At 40.5% G+C, this 20,169-nt stretch overlaps 1 protein-coding gene across 2 annotated transcripts in view; it reads right to left on the bottom strand.

Moving 5' to 3' along the window:
• The window catches only part of abcc3 (ATP-binding cassette, sub-family C (CFTR/MRP), member 3), a 54,879-nt gene that overhangs the window by 15,851 nt on the left and 18,859 nt on the right, over positions 1 to 20,169 (bottom strand). For both annotated transcript variants that reach the window (XM_085465511.1, XM_085465512.1), the window contains exons 4-17: positions 15,970 to 16,107; positions 13,298 to 13,423; positions 12,991 to 13,052; positions 11,393 to 11,527; positions 7,502 to 7,750; positions 4,743 to 4,920; positions 4,415 to 4,576; positions 3,650 to 3,742; positions 3,320 to 3,523; positions 2,146 to 2,292; positions 1,966 to 2,053; positions 1,724 to 1,790; positions 1,518 to 1,644; positions 72 to 248 (exon numbers count right to left, since the gene is read on the bottom strand). In XM_085465511.1, the coding sequence (XP_085321637.1) occupies positions 72 to 248; positions 1,518 to 1,644; positions 1,724 to 1,790; positions 1,966 to 2,053; positions 2,146 to 2,292; positions 3,320 to 3,523; positions 3,650 to 3,742; positions 4,415 to 4,576; positions 4,743 to 4,920; positions 7,502 to 7,750; positions 11,393 to 11,527; positions 12,991 to 13,052; positions 13,298 to 13,423; positions 15,970 to 16,107 (1,953 nt within the window). The remainder of the gene's footprint in view (positions 1 to 71; positions 249 to 1,517; positions 1,645 to 1,723; positions 1,791 to 1,965; positions 2,054 to 2,145; positions 2,293 to 3,319; positions 3,524 to 3,649; positions 3,743 to 4,414; positions 4,577 to 4,742; positions 4,921 to 7,501; positions 7,751 to 11,392; positions 11,528 to 12,990; positions 13,053 to 13,297; positions 13,424 to 15,969; positions 16,108 to 20,169) is intronic.

The raw sequence follows: 20,169 nt of genomic DNA, 5'->3' as shown, positions 1-20,169 counted from the left end.
ATAAAACAGATGCAGAAAGAGATTAAAAATTAAAATCAAGGAGACTAAACTCGCTCCCTGTGCTTCTGTACCTTCTCTCCTATCTCAGTCATGTCTCCTCCAGGCAGCACCTGCAAGTCTGGGGTTAAGGCGCACGCTTCCAGGACAGAATTGTATTTCTGCTCATTGTACGGGTTCCCGAACAGGATGTTGTCCCGCAGGGTGGCGTTCTGTATCCAGGCCTGCTGAGGTACATAAGCCACTGACCCCTGAGGATAGAGACAGACAACCAGGTTCTTCTCACTTCCTCAAATAGGAAACCTTTTATTATCAGAATAAACCATGCCACATTTTCTAGAAATGATTCCCACTGCAATAGGACTGATGTGCCCTTTTTAAATGTAACGTTAAGCAAAATAATATACACATATATTCTACTCAAGACTAAGCTTTACAGTACTAAGTTATAACTTCCTTTTTGTCTAACTGGATTTTATATTTTATTACTTATTACTTCCAGAATTGAGCCTAAGTTAAGCTAAGCTAAGAGACTGCTAGCTCTCCTCATTTTTTTCCCAAAATGTCAAACTCTTATGAACGCTGTCTGCAATATTTTAAAGAATGAATGTACCCATATATTAAATACATGTTTATGTTAATAATGGTCTTAAATGTATTATGTAGACTGTTTTTAATTAACAAAAATGTTTAAAAGATGAGAAATTGAAGCCAAGTCCCATAAACCTGCATCATTTTCAAAGAAAAGCACGGGGCAACCTTATGGAGAAACCTTTAGGGAGCGGCCCTCAGCTCATTTGCTTTGTAATCTTGGTAAAAAGGTTCCTGAAGACTTTATGGGCTGCAGTATATTCTGTGTCCTTTATCTAAAACAGAGCAACTTGTCAGAGCCACTCCTCGTGCTTGACGTCTGGTTTTAAAGCAGCTGCATAGTGTCGTCACGGTGACCGTCCATTTTCCCACCATTACTGTTACTGAACCACAAAGATCAAAGAGCGTCATTAATTTTAGGCACAATGGCTACAGTCGTTTTTTTCATTCTTCAGTATCTGTGTTGATGTTTACCTGCAACATTTCAGACATAAACTGGAGGTTTATGCAAATATCAACATTCAATAAAATGAAAAACATTTGTAGAAGTTCAGATATTAATGTTCATTCTGCCAGCGATATTCGGGAAATTGAAAATGCTTGTTTTGTCTGTTTTGTTTTGTTTATTTGTCACTTGGCAGTAGTAAATAAACGCATCTTTTCAGAGGACAAATATCTAAAAACGAGTTTATTGAGTTTATCAGAGTTTTTTAGTAAGTAAGTTGCGTCAAAAGGAGCAAAAAAATTTGATGACAACTATTTGATCATTAAACACGAGCCGTTTCATTTTACATCTGGCCAACTGATCCAGCTTTCACACGAAAATATCAAATGGCGAAACTTTACAGGAAGGAAAACTGCAATAACTGGGTCAAAACCACCTGCTGCTTCCCGGTATGTTATTCAAAAAACACTAGGGGAATTCCTACCCGAACAGAAACCTCTCCCTCCACTTTTTCCATGTCACCCAGTAATGCTGAGATCAGGGAAGACTTCCCACAGCCAACATGGCCCACCACAGCCAGCAGGGAGCCCTGGGGCACCATCACGTTAATACTGCAAGCACACAATCAAATATTTTACTAAAACAAATACGGTGAATATAAAAATACAATGTGTGGCTTTCGTAGCATACTTGTGTAGAACAGGAGCGTCGTCTTTGCCCCACGTGAATTTCCCATTGACAACCGTGACTGCAAACTCTGTTGAGCAACAAAATGACACAAGTGAGAAAAAAAATCCAAGTCATCCAAGAACTGGCCAGGCAGGAGTCACTAGGTGAAAAAGAAAACAGTGAACTTGCACTCAAGCATAATGTAATCTAAATGACTAGACAAAGCAAAGTTTTGACAAGTTAATCCAAGTGTTTAATTTCACCTGTGACTGTGTTGCTCCTGTTTACGGAATCTGGATCCAGCTCATCATGACTCAGGAAATTTTGGACTCGCTTCAATGAGACGCTCGCCTGAGATGTAGAATAAACAGATGCATGCAATGAATTCTGCTAAAGAAAACCCGAAACACGAACACAGCGCAGGACGTGAAAAAGGTTCCCACCTGTACCAGGCTGCTGATGACTTGGGGAAGCATGTTGAGGGGAAACCTAAGGATGTTAAAAAGCGAGATCGACACGAAGGCCGTCTCCGCATCCAGGATGTTTTTTTCATCCACAGTTACATACACGGCAAATGTTGTCAAGGCAACCTGGAAACACATGGGAAAAGCAGACCACTCAGACATCAAGGTTCATCGGTTTAATGCAGAGAGGAGGCAGAGCCGTGATGCCAGACAGTCAGTGACTCAGCAAGGATCTAAATATCAACAGCACCTTTAAGGCTGAAGTGCTCATTTACCCAACTAATAAAACATGCGTCCACAAAATGTGACCTAAAGAAGATAACAATTGCAGGCATGAGCACATGTGAAAAGAAACGCTGCTCACACACCATATGAAGACTTTTCTCCTTTCTTCTTTGCACAGAAACTTGACCTCAGGGTAAGGCCATGTGTATATATACACGTGCTTCAGTTCAGTTTCCTGTGGTTTTGTTAGTCCGCTGCAGAAAGACGCCTGCTGAGTGGTGAAAGTCGAAGCACTAGAAGCACTCTGGTTCTTCCAATATTGTCTCAAAAATCACACTTTTCTTAATATTTTAGCCTTTCGCAATTAGGACACAAACTTTCTGTGGTGGCTCCAAGTGCACCAGAATACTTAGTCACTGTAGGTTTATCCAGAGCTTTTCAGACTGCTTAACAAACTTTGATGGGAGATGTTTAGACTCATCATAAATCATTCGAGTAAATTATGTGTATGTAAATTAAACTGTAAATGCTAAACAAACAAATGGGGTTAGTGTGATCGTATCTGCAAATAATCTTAATCCAAATATTTTCATATCAAGGCCTAAAACCCCCTAACGAGGAGCTTCCTAATAATAATGCCAACATGTGACATTCTTATACAAGTTGGAAATGAAAGTCATGTTAATGTAAAGCAGCTTCCAACCAGTAAAGTTATTAAAATATGACTTTAAAAACTGACCTAGAAACTGACAAAGCTCTTTGTCAAGGCTTTTATTAACAAACCATAACAGACAAAAAGCTGTGCTGAAACCTGTAGTGGTGTCATAATAATAAACTGTCAAATTTGAACAAGTTTTCATCCTGTTTAGATTTACTGTGTAGTCAACTTTACTTCATGAGTTTCTTGAGTTTTTTGGGGGAAGCCTACCAGGAAAGGCGCACTGGTCCAGGCCATGGTGGACAGTGCTCCGAGGTAGGCCGTCTTGCGTAGCACGATAAGCTCCTTTTGCCGAATGGCCAGAACCTTTTCTTTGAAGGAGCTCTCCCACGCGTACAGCTTGAGGACTTTGATGCCGTTCAGGATCTCGTTCATCAGCTTGATACGAGCATCTTTGTGCTGCATCTGCTCCACCTGACGATGATGGTGAGACCAGCTGTTTTTACTTGTGAATTTTGATACTTAAAACACAAAGGGGACTTATTTTTAAGCAAATCAATTGTGTGAATGTCTCATTCTGTTTGTTTTACACTGAAATACCTGATAGGCTCGAGTCTTCATAGCGATAAATGCATTAAAAGGGATCAGCATGATCATAACAGCCACCCCAGCAAGCACAGATGGACCGAGGATCTGTAAAATAAACAAGAGTCAGCAAATGATTAAATTTATGATACAAAATAAAGAAGAACTCTCCTGTGTGTAAATAAAAACGTGGCAGGTCCTGGATAACCACTACCTCCCACGGTCTGGTGAGGAAACTGTAGACTGACTGGATAAAGAACTTGATCCAGTGTGGCTCAGCTTGCCACAGCTCTGACCACGAGACCTTCCAGTCCATTCCCTTCTCCCACTGAGCCCACACCCCTTGCTGTCACAGTCTGTCTCTAGCTGTGCAGGTTTCCTCCACCCCTGTTCAGATTCCTTCCTAAACCAACTGGGTTCTTTCTTCTTCCCAGGTTTTGTTGCATCATGGTATTGGCATGCTGTTGCCAACACCAAAGTCTGCCGCAGCGGCTCTTCTGCCTGGTCAGCTCCTCCTGAGCCCTTCACTTCCTACCTGTCCTCACCTTTGTGGTGGTTGAGGAGGCTCTCTTACCAAACAAACCACAAATTTTTCTGACAGGCTGCTGAATGGAAGTCATAGCTTGGAAGATGACGAAGATGATCTCAGTGACCGACAATGGTCAGACAGCTTCCGAATTACAGTAAATTTTAGCTGTTATTCTCATGAGTGCATTAAATAAAGTCCCCTTGGCATAAGGAGAAGACTCAGTGTAACAGAAATACAATCTGTGCATGTACCTGCCAGAGGAAATATAGTGCCAGCATAATCTGAAGAGGGGCAGACCACAGCATGTTAAGGAAGGTGGTCAGATCCATGAACCTCTGCGCATCCACAGACATCAGGTTGACTATCTCTCCCACAGTAGATGAACGCTTGGCTGCATTAGTTATCACTAGTGCCTGTAAAAAAAAAAAAACAAGCAAAACAGAAGATCAGGGAACAAAACCCTTAACACCACAAGAATATTTTCTATGAAGCAATTGATTTCTCCCTTCTAAATTTAAATATGAATGTAATTTGTTTGCAGAACAAAAAAAAAATCTAATGGGATCGTTTCCTGCATACCTTCCTGTAGATAGCTCCGATGACAGCAGTGCGCACATTCATGCCAGTGACAAAACAGTACTGAAATTGATGGTGGAGTATGAGGGTTTGCAGCAGGGCCGTGAAGAACATAAGGCAGGCCAGCGTGTACCCCCACCAATTAGGAACATCTTTTTCTTTAATGAACAAGATCAGCATCCTGGAAAGATAAAGAAGAGGAATCATTTGATTAAAGCACATGAAGCTGAAATAACCAAAAGTGTAAACTCCTGTGTAAGCCCTCCATCCTCCATCCATGCAGACACACACTGCAAAATGTTAGTGTCATTTAGCGCACTATGATCCAGGTATCCTACAGTTTGGACTGTACAGACATCTGTTCTTTAACTATGGCCTTAAAATACTGGGGAGAACTGCTGACCTTCAACACCTGAAAAAAAAGATTAAAAAAAAAAAGTCTGGCATTCACAAAAGAGTGTTACTATTAGCAGAGACCTTAGCGGCTTTGTTGACTCATGGTGTGAGTGTGTCAACACACCACTGTTTCCCAGGCCTCTAATTTCTTCTGTGCTCGCCTGTTGAAATCAGACCAAATCAAACATGTTCTTTAATCAGCCGTCCTCTGACACCGTTACGAGGACACAGAAGTCACGAGGCTCACGAGACTTGGAATGTCCTCCGACAATCACCTGAAGCTCCTTTGTTCAAACTGTGCTCATGCTTTTGCCCTCAAGGCGAGTCACGTTCCCCGAAATCTCAGCTAAACCAAAACTCTAGTCTGTTTTAACTTTTCGTGCATTTTACTTCATTAGTCTTGCAAAGTTTTTAAAGCTACAGACTTATTTGTATCTTTTTGAGTTAGCGACTCAGGACACACGTTATTTAGCTTAGCATGTCACCTTTAAAGCTTTACATACTATATATCAGAAACTCACTTATTCCTGACACTCCCTAACTTCCCTAATGTCGCATTCCAGAAGGACTGCTATTTCGTGCTATAGGGACAAATAACAGAACCTGTTTAACCTGAGATAGATACACTTAATCTGCAGATTATCTGCTCTTTCCATGGGTGATTACAGTATGTAAAGGCAGCTTAAAGGCCAGAGCTAGAATGACAGGTACATCCTGTTGTAACAGTAGATTTTTCATAGTATAGCATAGTATATAAACCAGTAAAGGGCTCAATGGCATGTCAAAGCTGAACATGAGGGACAAAATAGTTGTCTTTAATGTTTAAGTGTGTGGCAACTGCTTCTTCTGGTTAAGGGTTTTGTTATTACTGTGGTTATACTCTTAGAAACCACTTTTACAAGTTTGATTATAAATACAGTGCATCTGAAGAGCGCTCTTTACTTGCTCCACAGTTTGTCCAGTTACAGCCTTCTTCCAAAATGAGCTAAATTCATTACCACAAAATTATGTACACAATACCCCATGATGAAGGTTCCTGCTGACCTGAGTGACCTGTCAGGGTCGAGGCAAAGATGAATGCAGACATGTACTGAGACATCCTCGATGATAACCTGCTCCAGAGCACTCCTGACCTCAGACTGGAACAAAGGATTTTCACCCAAACGAACAATGAGTCTAAGTACACAGCCAAGATAACAAAGGAATGGCTTTGAGACCACTCTGTGAATGAGTGGCCCAGTCAGTGACTAGCTGGGCACTGATGCGCTCCATCCAACCCAATTCAGCTTGAGAGGTTCTCCAAACAAGAATGAAAGGTGTGCTGAGCTTGTGGCATCATACTCAAAAAGACTTGAGGCTGTCACTGAGGATACCAAAAGTGCTTCAAGTACTGAGCAAAGGCTTTTAATTCTTATGTGCATGTTTTATGCACTTTTTCCGTTTTTAGTAAATTTAAAAGAATTCCAAGCAAAGTTTTTGCCCACTTTGTCATCATGGGAACTGTGTGTAGAATTTTTAGCAGAGCAATGAATTTATTAAATGTTGAAAAAGACTGTAACATGACAAAATTTGGAACAAGCAACAACAGCATCTCTGTGAAAGGAAACATGCTGTACATATAAAATATAAATAGGAATCACTGGATGGCGTTACCACCGACATTCTAATGAATGTTTGGAAGGACTGTAAAGTTTTCCCTTCACTATTTTTTTCCCTCTCTTTCTCAGACGGTATTAACTTCCAAAAATGGCTCAAAATTAGTTTTTCTATTTTACATATAAGGCATCGTATTAAATCCTGAGATCCATTTTTCCATAGAGGAGAGGCTGGAACTTTAACATTAAGTTAGGATTTTACTTGGGCATACTACAAAAATAAATGAAAAAGCTGTCTTATCAAAAGATAACTGTCAAATAAAAGGACAGAAAATTTGAAATTAAAATTTCCCCCCACTGTGCCGCAAGTAAGAATGATACATCAGTGTCAGGACGGAATGTTCAAACACATCAGTCCCACAAAAGACACATGCAGGAAAACTATCTGGGAAGCCATCTCTGACAGCTTATCTACACAGTGATAAGGATTTCTGAGAAAGACTCCTATCATTGAATTTGCACCCTGGGCTACTAAAGGCATAAAGAGGAAACATATTTACATGAGGAGTTTGCATCCTGAACAAGGTCAGTGTACGCCTTTAAATATAGACAGCTAACATGCTCTGCATAAAGAAGACCGAAATGCAAAAACACAAACGCAGCATGCAAAAATGTGTCCTGGAAATGGTATTCCACAACACTGGAACAATAGTTGTTTGTGTGCTGTAGTAAAGAGAGCACGCAACAGTAGAGTAGAATCTTTGTCTTTACTTCAGGAGCTGTGGGTTGACAAAGGTGATGATGTCCTGCAGGAGCTTGTAGCCTGAGCCAATCAGAAAGTAGGGTCCAAAGGCCTTGACGAGGGCGCGAAGGAAGGATGGCTGGTGCGCGACTTTCTTACTGGACAGCAGCACCTCTACTTCCTCTGGGCTGCTTTCGCCTTCTCCTCCTCCTGAGATGTGGTTGGTGGTTGACGGCGGGGGCTTAGCGTACGTAGCCTGGCTAGCCACACTCTCTTCACTGTAGGGGGGAGGATTTGGGTATTTAGGATGGGAATGAAAGAAAAAGAGCAAGAGATTCAATACAATTACATTTTATTTATATAGCACCAAATCATGACCAAATCATCACCTCACGATTTATATTGTAAGGTGAAGATCCTATGATAATACAAAAAAACCCAACAATCAGATGGCTCCTAGAAGCAAGCACTCGGGAGGAAGACTCCCCAGTAACAGGATGAAACCCCTGAACTAGGCAGAAAGAGGCTTTTGCACTGGACCTTCACCAGGACCCAAGCATAGTGATTGAATCATGTGAGGCCAAGATAACATGTTACTCAAGATTCAGAGGTGCTTTTTTCTGAATAACATCTGTTGTGAACAGATAATTGGCACAACAATTTGGATCAAAATGTTTGGAAGGAAAAGTCTAACTTAAGTTTCTTTAATGACACATATCCTGACTGTTTAACTACAGCAGCAGAAAGTGGCACTCTCATACTGATAAAGCAGCATGTTATGTGTCTGACTCCCTCTGCCAAATATTTAACATTTGCTAACCCTTTCAGCAGGCTTTCAGGGTCAGCACTGGCTTTCGTTAAAGCCACATGCTAGGCACAGGCACAGATCAGAAACGAGAAGATGCTGCGCTTCACATGAAATCTCATACATCTTTGGCATTACAGGTCTTATGTTAGAAGATTTTCCATTTGTGTGCTGTGCTCGCAAAATATTTGTCTCCAGATTTTTAAAATATTTCAAAACAATTACTAGTAATAATTTGATATGAGTTTCGAAAAAGTAAATTAAACTGCCAGAGCTCCTGACTATCATTGGATTTAAATAGCTTTACCGTCTGAGGTCCAACCCCAACAACTAAATCTAACTAACTCCATAAGAATGCGTAAATTTTGACACATCAAAAAACTATTCACATTTGTTCCAAAAAAATGAAAATTCTGCCTTTTGCCTCCCAAATACAGGGTTATGGTGTGGTTAGGGTTACCACCTATGCTAACGTAAACCTCAGATCATAATACTGGGGCGATCGTGGCTCATAGAGTTAGCAGTTCGTCTTGTAACCGGAAGGTTGCCGGTTCGAGCCCCGGCTCGGACAGTCTCGGTCGTTGTGTCCTTGGGCAAGACACTTCACCTACTGGTGATGGCCAGAGGGGCCGATGGCGCGATATGGCAGTCTCGCTTCTGTCAGTCTGCCCCCTGTGGCTACAACCGTAGCTGCCTCCACCAGTGTGTGAAGGTGAAATTGAATGAATAGTGGCATTGTAAAGCGCTTTGAGGGCCCTGAAAAGCGCTGTATAAATGCAATCCATTATTATTAAAGTCAATTGTTCTCTTGGTCAAAGTGACTGCTATTATATCCGTTTGATATTGTACAAACTTTTCAAATGCTTTCTTAGCCAATCACTTTCCTTTGATGAAAATACCAAATGCATTTAGGAAAGTGTTCAACAAAAGATACAGGAGGTAATATTATTGACCTTTAGACGTCGTCTCAGGTTGCTAGCAAAATTTCTTCAATTTGAAGCTAGTTTAGCTGCAGATTTGATGATGTTTATAAATGAGAAAAATGTTTGCCAGTTTATGGCAAACATTGGAGGAAACGACTGACTACTCAGTCCTAAATTGCAAAGACACTGTAACCCATTAAAGGATTCAACTTAAATGTAAAGTACAGTGAACTGTTGATACTAAATCCCTGGAAATGTAATAAAAAAAATCCCAGAAAAGCAGTAAATCACTGTCACGTACTGACTATAATTTACCATAGCTGATGAATCACACTATGAGAGCAACTGCCAATGTTCAGTAGCTAAACTGTTTTAGCTCTAAATTATACCGCATAAACAAATCATACTTCAGATTCCCTCTGCAAACCTGGATCCTTCCAGTGGCGAGCAGCGATGCAAACATCGGAAAGGGAGAAAACAACAACAAAAACTACAGCATTAAGAGTTTTTGTGGCTGTTGGTGGCTGCATTTGCTTAAATGGTATTAATGGCATTATTTGCTCAAAAGAAGCTCAGACAACTTCTGTTCAGCATACTACACAAAGTGTAATACAAGCTTAAAGCACAGGAGTCTGATTACAGCAGTGAAGTAAAGGGAGACTACAGTTCAGTAAACAACTGTTAACATGAAACAGGTTTACAGGTCACTACTGAAAAGGCCCTAACCAAACTGTTCCCTCTCATTTTACAAGAAGAATGCACAGACAGGAAAACTGCACAGAAAGAGGAAGCAGCCTGACAGAGGTCGGAGTTCAGCAAAGTTGTCAAGCGTGTTTGCTAAAGCGGTACAACGTGTAGCTGGAATGCTGTTCCCAGCCGGCAGGCAAGGAAAGTAATTTCTCCTGCATGAAGCTGAACAAACTCAAAAGAATAGAATCCAGCATCCTTAATATGAGAAAAGTCATTCACTTTGCAGAGCAGCGGGAGGTGGACTTAATCCTCACAAGCTCTGACAGTAAAAGCCCGAGATATTCCACAAACGTACAGGAAACATCAGAGCAGCGTTACTACAAACGAGCTGCTTTCCTTTATAATGTTGCAGTGCATTTCGTATATCCTCTCTGATGCCTGCAGACGCTCTCTGTGTGAGTTGTTGCTGCAGTCTGTGTGCATGGAGTTTCCCACAACTCTTTAAAGTAGAAACGGTGTGTGGTAGCTTCAGATACTGATACCCTCCTGCTAGGGTTACAAAAGAAAGGCGCTAGTAGTTTCACTTGTGCAAAAAGGAATGAACCTACGCCTGCATGCGCACAACCATACACAAAGAGCTCTGCCCTCTACGACAACATCCCTTCCCTTTTCTAGTCTAACAAAGAACTAATAAATCTGCCCTTCCTTTGAAAGCCTGAGCCCGGGGCTACAATCAGCTATGGCTTTTTTTAAATTCACATTATGTGGATCAAAGAAAGCATTTATAGAAATTCAAATTAGTTTATAAATGTGAACTCTTAGGTTTTCACTGACTGCTCACTGCTCAGACAGCCGGAATAAATGACAAACAGGAGAAATGTAAACGGTCTAGAGGAATACATGCACAACAAGAGAAAGGCACACAACAGAAAAGTCAGCGTGTTGCAGGAAGACAAAGTAAAAAGGTTTTGGAGTTAGCAGCCAAAAACAACACATTGTCTGTGTCCTTGCTTGGCTTCCAGTAACATTTTGAAATTGCTAAGACCTTATTCTAGCATCAGCCTTCTCCAATCATCAGATCAAGGCCTTTTAACTATTCCCCATTTAGAACAACACTTCATCAGCTCATCAGGCCGGTTGAATCCCAGTGAAAAGGGGTTTGTACAATTCTGATGAGCTTGAAAGTCAAGTTGGTATGACCACCTTTTTTTTCTCATGACCCCCAACACCAGCAGCCCCAAACCATGACAGTGCAAGAATTTAAAATATGGATTCATCACTCTATCGGACCCATGGACACTGATTTTCAGCCTAGTTATAAGTCTGCAGCCTTTTCTCACAGCTTATCTTCCTTGAGAGTGACTGAAGATAGTTCTCCAGGTTTAGTCTGAAGCCTGGAGAACTGTCGTGTAAGACCACCTTAAAAGACATCAAAGCCTGTCTTATTTTAAGCAAAACACAAAGAAATGAAGTGTAGCTCAAAGCTTTTAAGTTTAACATACCTTAACTTTGCCTTGGCCTCCTCCTTCTCCCACTCATTAAGGAGCCTGGGCACCATGACTTTGGAGCTATCGCGCTTGTTCAGAGACCACAGGTCTTTGGCCTCCAGGGGCATTTTGTAGCCCTTTACAGCCATACTGGGAAAGAGAAGCAGCAACTTAATTCAATCTGTTACATTAAAGCAATTCATTGCTACAAGTTTGACTGAAACAAATGAGACATTATCTAAATGGTTAAAGTGCATGTTTGCCTCTTTTTTCTGTTTAGTTTGCTTTGATTCATTGCCAACATGTAACACTAAAATTCTTTATCCCAGAGCCATCTTACCAATACATGTTGTCCTCAAAAATACTTAATTGAGTTTACTGAATTAGCTAATGATCATTATGTATAACTGGATTGAATTTCACCGGAAACTGGCCTCATGTTTTTTTCCCCCACAGAGATGCATGTCTATGCAAAAATAACAGATAATAATAATAATAATAATAATAATAATAATAATAATATGATATTGCAGTATTAAATAAGCTTAAGCTACATTATGAACTAAGTAATTATAATCACAGTGCAAACTACCCCCATGTTTTGACATCATGTGATATAGTAAGTAAACAAACTCTTCAGTGACAGGTTTGGCTGAACAGTGATTCATGAAAAATTATCAGGAAACAATATTTGTAGCATGGAGTAACGGTGCCAGCAACATTTCTTTTTTTTCTTCAAAAGGTATTAAACAACTAATAAACTGTAACCAATAAACTGTACAATGAAGGAGTAAATAACTCTTACATTTAGGTAAAGTTGAGGTCAAGCAATACTAAATAATATAGCCACAGTATGTGTGCATTAAAAAGAGGACTGAAGGGTTGAAGCACTAATATGAATGAAGGAATGTTAGCATGGTTTATGATGACCTTACATTTATTTATTACCATGGCAATTGCAGTCACTATGAGAGATGTGAACAAAGATCACACTTTTATCATTCTGCATGTTTGAACACAGTGAATACTGTGTAAACAGCCACTAACATAATGACATATATTATTAATTGTGGATTAGCTAACATAGCATGGAACAAGCTAACAGCAAAAGTAACAGCGATTTCTAAGCTTCTTCATTCATTGTTTTTTATCACTGCAAACGTTTTACATTTTACCACCAGCTGTGGTCGAGGTAAGTCGACACTGCTTGTTCAGTTTCACTGCGTTTATGATCACTGCAATAAAAAAGGAGAAAGGAAAGGAGAAACTAGCGCTAATCTAAACAACAATAGTATGAAGCCAAATGACTCTCAGGCTAAGCTAAGTGAGATACGTCCAAATAAATTAGATTGACTTAAATTATCCTAAAACATTTTTCTTGTTTTAAGAGGGCTAATCCATCTTGAGAAAAAGCCCCAAACTAAAGATTTAACAGACTAGCACGTCCTACTATATTCACAGAACTACAAAAACTGCTTGAAAAATGAATAGCAGGGTCTAAAGATGGAGAAACGAACACCTCAGAGCCTTTAAAGCCCCAAAACATTTAGTGTATACCACAAACTGTTGGTCTGTGGAGGTTGGTTTGGTGGCAGACAGCAATGTTAGCTTACCTTGTGAACCACCAAAAAGTGATCCTTGAGAGAAAACCTGCTGTAGCTTCAGGGCAAGGATTCTGGGGGAGGGGAAAAGAGGATGAGTGCGCATAATATGAGACCAGGGAGGTTAAATGAGGATAAAGAGGACATACTGAGAAGCCAGTAACAACTGAATTCAGTGTGTGACTGTGTGACCTGCTTTAACAAGCACAGAGCTGCCCCGGAGCGTGCTCAGACTTTCAGCTACTCAGAACACTGACTTTATGGTGTGAGCAGGAAAACACAAAAATTATTTATGAGCGGACTGTGACCGATGACTCACAGGGTCAGTGACAACATTGGAGAAGAGAGGAGGTTTCTCGTTGAAGCAGCAGAGAATGAACTCACAGACCACCATGCTGAAGTAGAAGTAGAAAGTGGTGAACCGCAGCTTATCTGTGACTTCGCCCTGTAAAGTATAACAAGAACACACACGCAGACACCAAGACATCAGCGTTTATCAGTTTTTGGGATGAGATGGCTTTTTGGAAAACACACCATGTCCTTGAAGTACCAGTCCACAACAGCAGTCACCTCAAGGAGTGTTTAAATCCTAAGCTAAAGACCCAACAATATTATATAGAAACCTCAACATTCACACGACCCCTGTGAGAAAGCCTTTGGCGACACTGGAAAGTCCAGTTCCCTTTTAACAAGAAGAAACCTCCAGAGCAACCAGGCTTCAGGGAGGGGCGGCCCTCTGTCATAACCTCCTCTAACAGATGAACAATGTTATTCCTCAACTGCACCTTTCAGACCTGCAGCTATATCAGAATTCACAGGTGTGTCTGGGTGTTGTCATTGTGTGCAAAAGGTTCTTTGTGACACATGATGATATGAGTTACTGCTTACAGCAATTTTACAGCTTTATGACAAAGTAAATGGAAATTTAAAAAAGAACCTTCCTTAAATTCTTATTCAAGTCCTATGCTTTGGTGATGAATGTAAAATTCACCCCTTGCAGTCAGGCAGCAGGCAGCCCCACCCATGCATTGCTACGATCATCCAGGAGAAAGGTAAGCATGAGTTGTAAGTGTGTGGGTGTTAGGAACATTCGCATGAATGGATGGAAGCTGACCGCAGGATATTCGTATGTAAACACCTTTTGACATATGAATGGAGGTAGAACCGTTGGATCTGTATGTGTATACAATAGTACAATACTACTGGCAGCTAAAATAAGCATTGTCACAGTGAGCACAGCAGTGTGCTGAGGTTAGGATTTGGTTCAAAGGCTAAACAACCCTACAAGGTAATAGAATGGCTTTTCCATTCACTAAACATCCACACAGAGGAGAAAGTATCACAAAAGCCAAAAGTCTGCAAAAATCAGGCACCCCCTTTTTTGCCACTATTCAATTCAATTTTATTTATACAGCACCAAATCATAACAACAGTCCCCTCAAGGCGCTTTATATTGTAAGGTAGACCCTACAATAATACATGAGAAAAACCCAGCAATCAAATGACCCCCTATGAGCAAGCACTTTGGCGACAGTGGGAAGGAAAAACTCCCTTTCAACAGGAAGAAACCTCCATCTAACCAGGCTCAGGGAGGGGCGGGGCCATCTGCCGCAACTGGTTGGGGAGAGAGATGGTCTGCCATGAACCAACACAACAGATGTGAATCTGAAGATCTCAAACGCATGAATGTTGTCTGGTGCAGTGAATTTGTATTTATCATTCAGAAAGCACGCTACGTTGCAGCTATCAGGAGAGATCAACGCTGGCACCAAGAAACAGAGATGAGACAGAACCTTGTTGAGGGTCACGGGGGGACACATTTAGCCATAAATCTGATTATCCTCCACATGTAAAAATGTGAATATGAACCCATGTAAACACGCTAATTGGGGTAAGCCTTACTCTGATTATTGACTATAATCCCATCATTACGTGCACGTTAACACAGCTTTTGACCTTTTTATAACAGAAAACAAGTATATCACTTAAAGATTTTATACAAGATTAACATTCCCCACATGACAGTCATTCCATTCTCTGTTCTCCACAATAATATTAACTCGTGAAAAAAAGAATTACTTGTGCATACATATATCAGACATCAAAGCCTTTCATATCCAACACTGAGGCTGGTCATCTTTTTGAGTATTAAACGACACCAGCCACAAACAGAAACATCTGCCTGTACAGCAGCTAAATCGTCCACTATTCTCACTAGGCAGTACCAAGTGTATGGTACCTGATTATAAATAGTAAGAATGGACCAAACCAGTAAAGACAAAGATTAAAAATGCTGCAATGCAATGCACAGTCTAGTTTTTATTAGGAGCAGTTTTGTTCCGTATTCATAACGCCATGATTATGAACAAATATAGATTTTTGCTGCCTTAAATAACACTAAATACACTCAGGTCTAAAATCTTGCATTATTCAATAAACTGCACCATTCTTCATCATGTGCACAACTTGCAATCAACTTTGACATGAATCTTTACTGTGTAAAAACAGCAGTTTTCAGCCTTTGTAGTACAACAGTTTAATGGGTCACTAATCAATTTCCCTTCTCATGGACGGGAAGCTTATCTGGGAGTCATGCAAGTCCTGCAGATTAGAGCCTTGCAATTGTTAAAACCAGAATTCGCAGAACTACTGGGTCAGCAGCGCTTACAAACAACTGTTCTGCATCAGTCTCCACCGCAGCTCCATACTCCCTGCAGGGTTTGTTTGCTGTGAGCTGCAGCTCCGCTGGTGAGCGGTGCACACTGAAGGTAAGATAAGTACACTGGGAACAACAGGCCTACTATTCCCTTTTTGCTTAGTGGTGCCCTGATCTAACCCCTGCCAGAGCATCCACCCACTGTAAACTCCAAAACAACTCTTAAGACAACAAGACTGGGGGAAGGAGATTCAGACGGGTGAAAAAAGGGCACCAGGCAGAGAAGATGATGGCAGACAAGTAAAAGGTATTTGAGGGCAACGGCATGTTCTCACCTGGCTGGAAGCCTGTAGGATCTTGGAGCGGAAAGGCACGGTGGCACACAGCAAACACAGCAACCAAAAGATGAAGAGGACCCCCGAGGACTGGACCCCGCGTAACCTCTCAAACTGGATCAGAAATGTGGCCAACAGCTGAGAGGGAAGGAAGGGGTGGGGGTGACACACAGAGAGAGGAAAAAGGATTGGGAAGGGGTGAGGGGCAGAGGGAGAGACGGTATTAGATTAGCCATGACAGAATAACTGAGGGCATGTGAGGTAAACCACACACAAACTGGGTCAGTGTTTCAACTTTGGGTTAGATATGCTCCTTGTGGAACCGCAGCACTCAGGGCAGTTTACTTCAGGAGGACCGCTTCACTGTTTTCCTATCTGGCTTTTCAGTCAGCTTCTGCTACATTATTTCTGGTGATGGAGAGGTAAAGACAGACTTTTAAAAAAGACAGTGAGATCAAACTCGTGCTAATTACCAATTTAAGGACCGTCTTTAAATTAAGAGTGAAAGCGTAACTTGCTTTTCATCCTCTGTTAGACTTTTTCAGAGGTGGATCCTTATATCAAACATGCTCAAAATTTAAAATAATAACATCAGAGCTCCACCTACCTACTGTTCAAATCTTCTGTTTTCAAGGGGCAGCCAATCAGAAGAGAGTTGGCTTACAGGGAGAAAAACTAACACAGCTGATTTCAGACAGATGATGAACCCAGAGGCTGCATCAAGTCCCAGTGTAACGTAAATAAGTATTTAAGCTATTAATGAGCAAATGAACTCTGATAGAATCCAATAAGCTGCATGCTCCTTTGAGGATGTCCTCATTCAGGACATTCGGTACACTTACTCATTCTTGTTATCCTACTTTCTAGTCCGCCTACAGGAGTTATGCACAGCCGGTGTCTTTTTAGTGCAGTGGCTACACAGACAGTGAATTGGAAAGTGCATCTGCATCCATACATCTTCTCATTCACCCTTTGATAATGAAATTTTGGATCCTAGTAGACTATTGCACATTTCCAGATGTAAAAAAGCATGTTAGGACTGCAATGCTGTCCATACACACAGCCTTTTCTTTTTTTAGCCGATGTGACTCACCTGTGTTTAGCAAGTAAACTTTTCCTTTTTCCTGTCTAAACTTAGTCTGTCAAGCAAATATTGGCAAATATTTATCACAGGATAAAAAAAGGCACAAAGGTCATAAAGACTCATGAACATCTACACCAAAAAACGTGCTAAAGTTTCAGAGGATGAGCAAAGTCATCATTAAAATGTTCTGCAGCAGTCGATTTCTTTTGTAAGGATTTTTCTGCCTTTATTAAATTCTTTCACCTCAAATCAACAAGGCCAGCTCTTTAAACCTCACAGCTACATTATTTTCACCATTCAGGATTTTTTCCTTTTTAAAGTGCAGACTGAAAACCTCAATGTCTTTGACTGAAAAGATTCTCTCATCTTTTCAGTCCACTTTTTTTCTTTTTCATTTCCTGCTGCTGCGTGACGTTTTTCATTTCAGTGCTTCCTGTCTAATTTTACTTTGGGCAACCATTGCAGTGTGCTTGTCCGACTTTTAGTGGTTCTAAAGGATTTCATCACCTTTTCCACCAGAAAACTTTCTCTAAACAGTAAATTTATGCCAACAATAACAACTGAAGTGAAGGAACATTCCACTGCTGTGGAGGGGGAGACGAAATACAATTTTCCTGTCTAAGAGGAACCTGGAAAAAAATACAGTATCACCATTTACACAGTATCTGGCCTCAGGTCTGTAGCACTGGCCTGGTTAATGGATTTGTTTGGAGAAAGGGAAAAAAAAAAAAAAAGAGTGCATATGACTTTTCTCCTTTTACTGCCTACACATGTTTCTTTTCCAACTATTTATTTATGAGTGACTTATGTATGTATGTATGTATATATATGTATATATTGTACTATTCTTAGTTAGTGTATTGTCTGTCTTGTCTTAATGTTGGTTTAAAATGGAGCACTGTAACAAAAAATAATTTCCCCCAGGGATCAATAAAGTATTCTGATTCTGATTCTGATTTAAGAAACAGAAACTGTTTCAGATTTGTTTTTACGTCCTGGAAAAAAAACTGTTTTGATTTGGAATAAGACATGCGACATTTGAAATTGCAACAACTTCACGATGGTGTAAACTGTTTATCACAAGACTGCCAGCTGTATCCAGTGTGACAAGGACATTTCTGCACATGTGCAGAAATGTGCCAGAGTACCTTCACTTCTGCATCTTGGTTTATTTGGTCCAATCTTAGATAACTGCATCTGAGCACTTATCACACTGATGGATGCATTTTGTTTTTAACAGTTTGGGATTTAAAGAGGTAACATCAACAGTCTAACAGATCATTCATTTACTGGACATTAACAACATTAAACCACATGGGAAAATGTATATTAGCTGAACAATATATATGTTTGACCTTTCATAAACAACAAAATGTATCTTTTAATCAAGCACATGAGTTCGTAAACTAATCAGGTATTGAAAACCCAACTCAATGCCCGCTCCTCCAGTCTGTCTTGATCTGTGGCTCAAATGAAAGCACTACTGGGATACTGATTAGCTCCAAATGAGCTAAAAATTGCACCAAAAACTGCATTTCTTAAAATTGCCTCCAGAGCCTCGCTCAGTCCCATGGACTCCTGTGTTAAAACACCCAACTTTAAAACATTACAACACTCCAAAGCATGTGTTGACCAACCTGCTAATTTCCCTTACTTAACAACTATTTTGGCATCATTGTCTTTTTTTTGTATAACTCACCCATTCATTTGTCAAGGCTTACACAGTTAGGAGTTGTTTTATCTGCAAGTCTGCCAAGTTAGGCAGCTGTAGCTGGTAAGGCTCTTAGAGAGGTTTTAAACGTGTCCGTGGTGTTGATGGTTTTTGGAGCATTTTATTGGCATTATCTGACAAATAGAAAAGGCCACCAACAAAGTTACTGCTGCAGTTAGTGAGTGAAATTCTAGCATGTTATCTAGCACGTCTGACATGATGGCAAAGAGGCTTCAGTGTGGAGTCTAGGATTCATTTCATGGTCTCACGGGCACTGTGCATATCTTTTATCAATATTTTGTGTATTTTTTTGGGTGAATTGTATCAGTTCAGAGAATTTCCATTTGAAGCTGACTGTTTTAATGGCATTTTTACGGCCATCTCTATTCTCTTCTGGTGTGTTGACTCAGGGTAAGATCTAAAACCTGCAGTACACCGGCCCTCAAGGCCTGGAGTTGGACACCCCTCTTGTATTGTGTCTATAGTGTCCATGACTGCAAGTTGAAAAAAGCTGAACCATCAGAAAGTCTAAAGTTTTGCTGCCAAACCCTGTACATTTATGAGTGTGGAATGATGCAACTACAGGGATTTCAAATCAAAGTAGCATATATGAGTGTGAGAAACCCTTTTCTCTTGCATAGTTTCATTTGGTTTTCTTTTTGTTGTTGTTGTTTTACAAAAAACAGGGAAGTCTTTACTGTGGCATTATGTCTTAAATGTATCAATCGGAGAAACATTTCTGCGTTTGTGACCCGTGTCTTTGAAGTACAGCGATACAGGAATGTTTCCCCACTTCTTGTTACTTCAGGAAATCAAACAATAAATAGCTGAAATACTGATCCTTTGGATTTCCTGACAAAGACCAAATAATTTAGCTTTGGCCCACGGACAGACATAAGCAGGAAATGGACACAGAATTACACAGTGATTGCTACGTTTTCCTCTTTTGTTTTATTATTCTAGACCATAACTGCACTTAAGATGATTTAAAAAAAAGTTTGAGGCCTCCCGCTCCTTAAGCTCTGAGTCACATTGTTTGTCTATACAGGCTCCTCCACATCTCTGTGGACGTTTCTGTTTACACAAAACTCACTTATTTTGTTGTGCTTCATAGCCGAGTTACACTTGCTTAGAAGAAGCTAAGAGAAAGGATTTCAGCCTTTCACCCACACGCAGTATTTGAGTGTGTGCATGTGAACATGAACAAAGATTCGGATCACACATTAACTGGCCAAAGCTGGTTATGGATGTGTAATGTCAGCTTCGATTTTCTGTTACAGTCATGTAAAAACACCTCTGGAGCACTGAAGGCAAGCTAACTGCCCATGTTGCTATTTCACTTTATCCATCACACGAACAGCTGCTGTCATTTTGGCAAGCCAGTCTCCGTGACTCTTATCTTTTA

The sequence above is a fragment of the Copadichromis virginalis genome, linkage group LG8, assembly GCF_057382275.1.
Source record: "Copadichromis virginalis isolate Kocher_CV1m ecotype Utaka linkage group LG8, C_Virginalis_male_GT1.1, whole genome shotgun sequence".
Classification (NCBI taxonomy): Eukaryota; Metazoa; Chordata; class Actinopteri; order Cichliformes; family Cichlidae; genus Copadichromis; species Copadichromis virginalis.
This window is presented reverse-complemented; position numbering and strand designations above follow the sequence as displayed.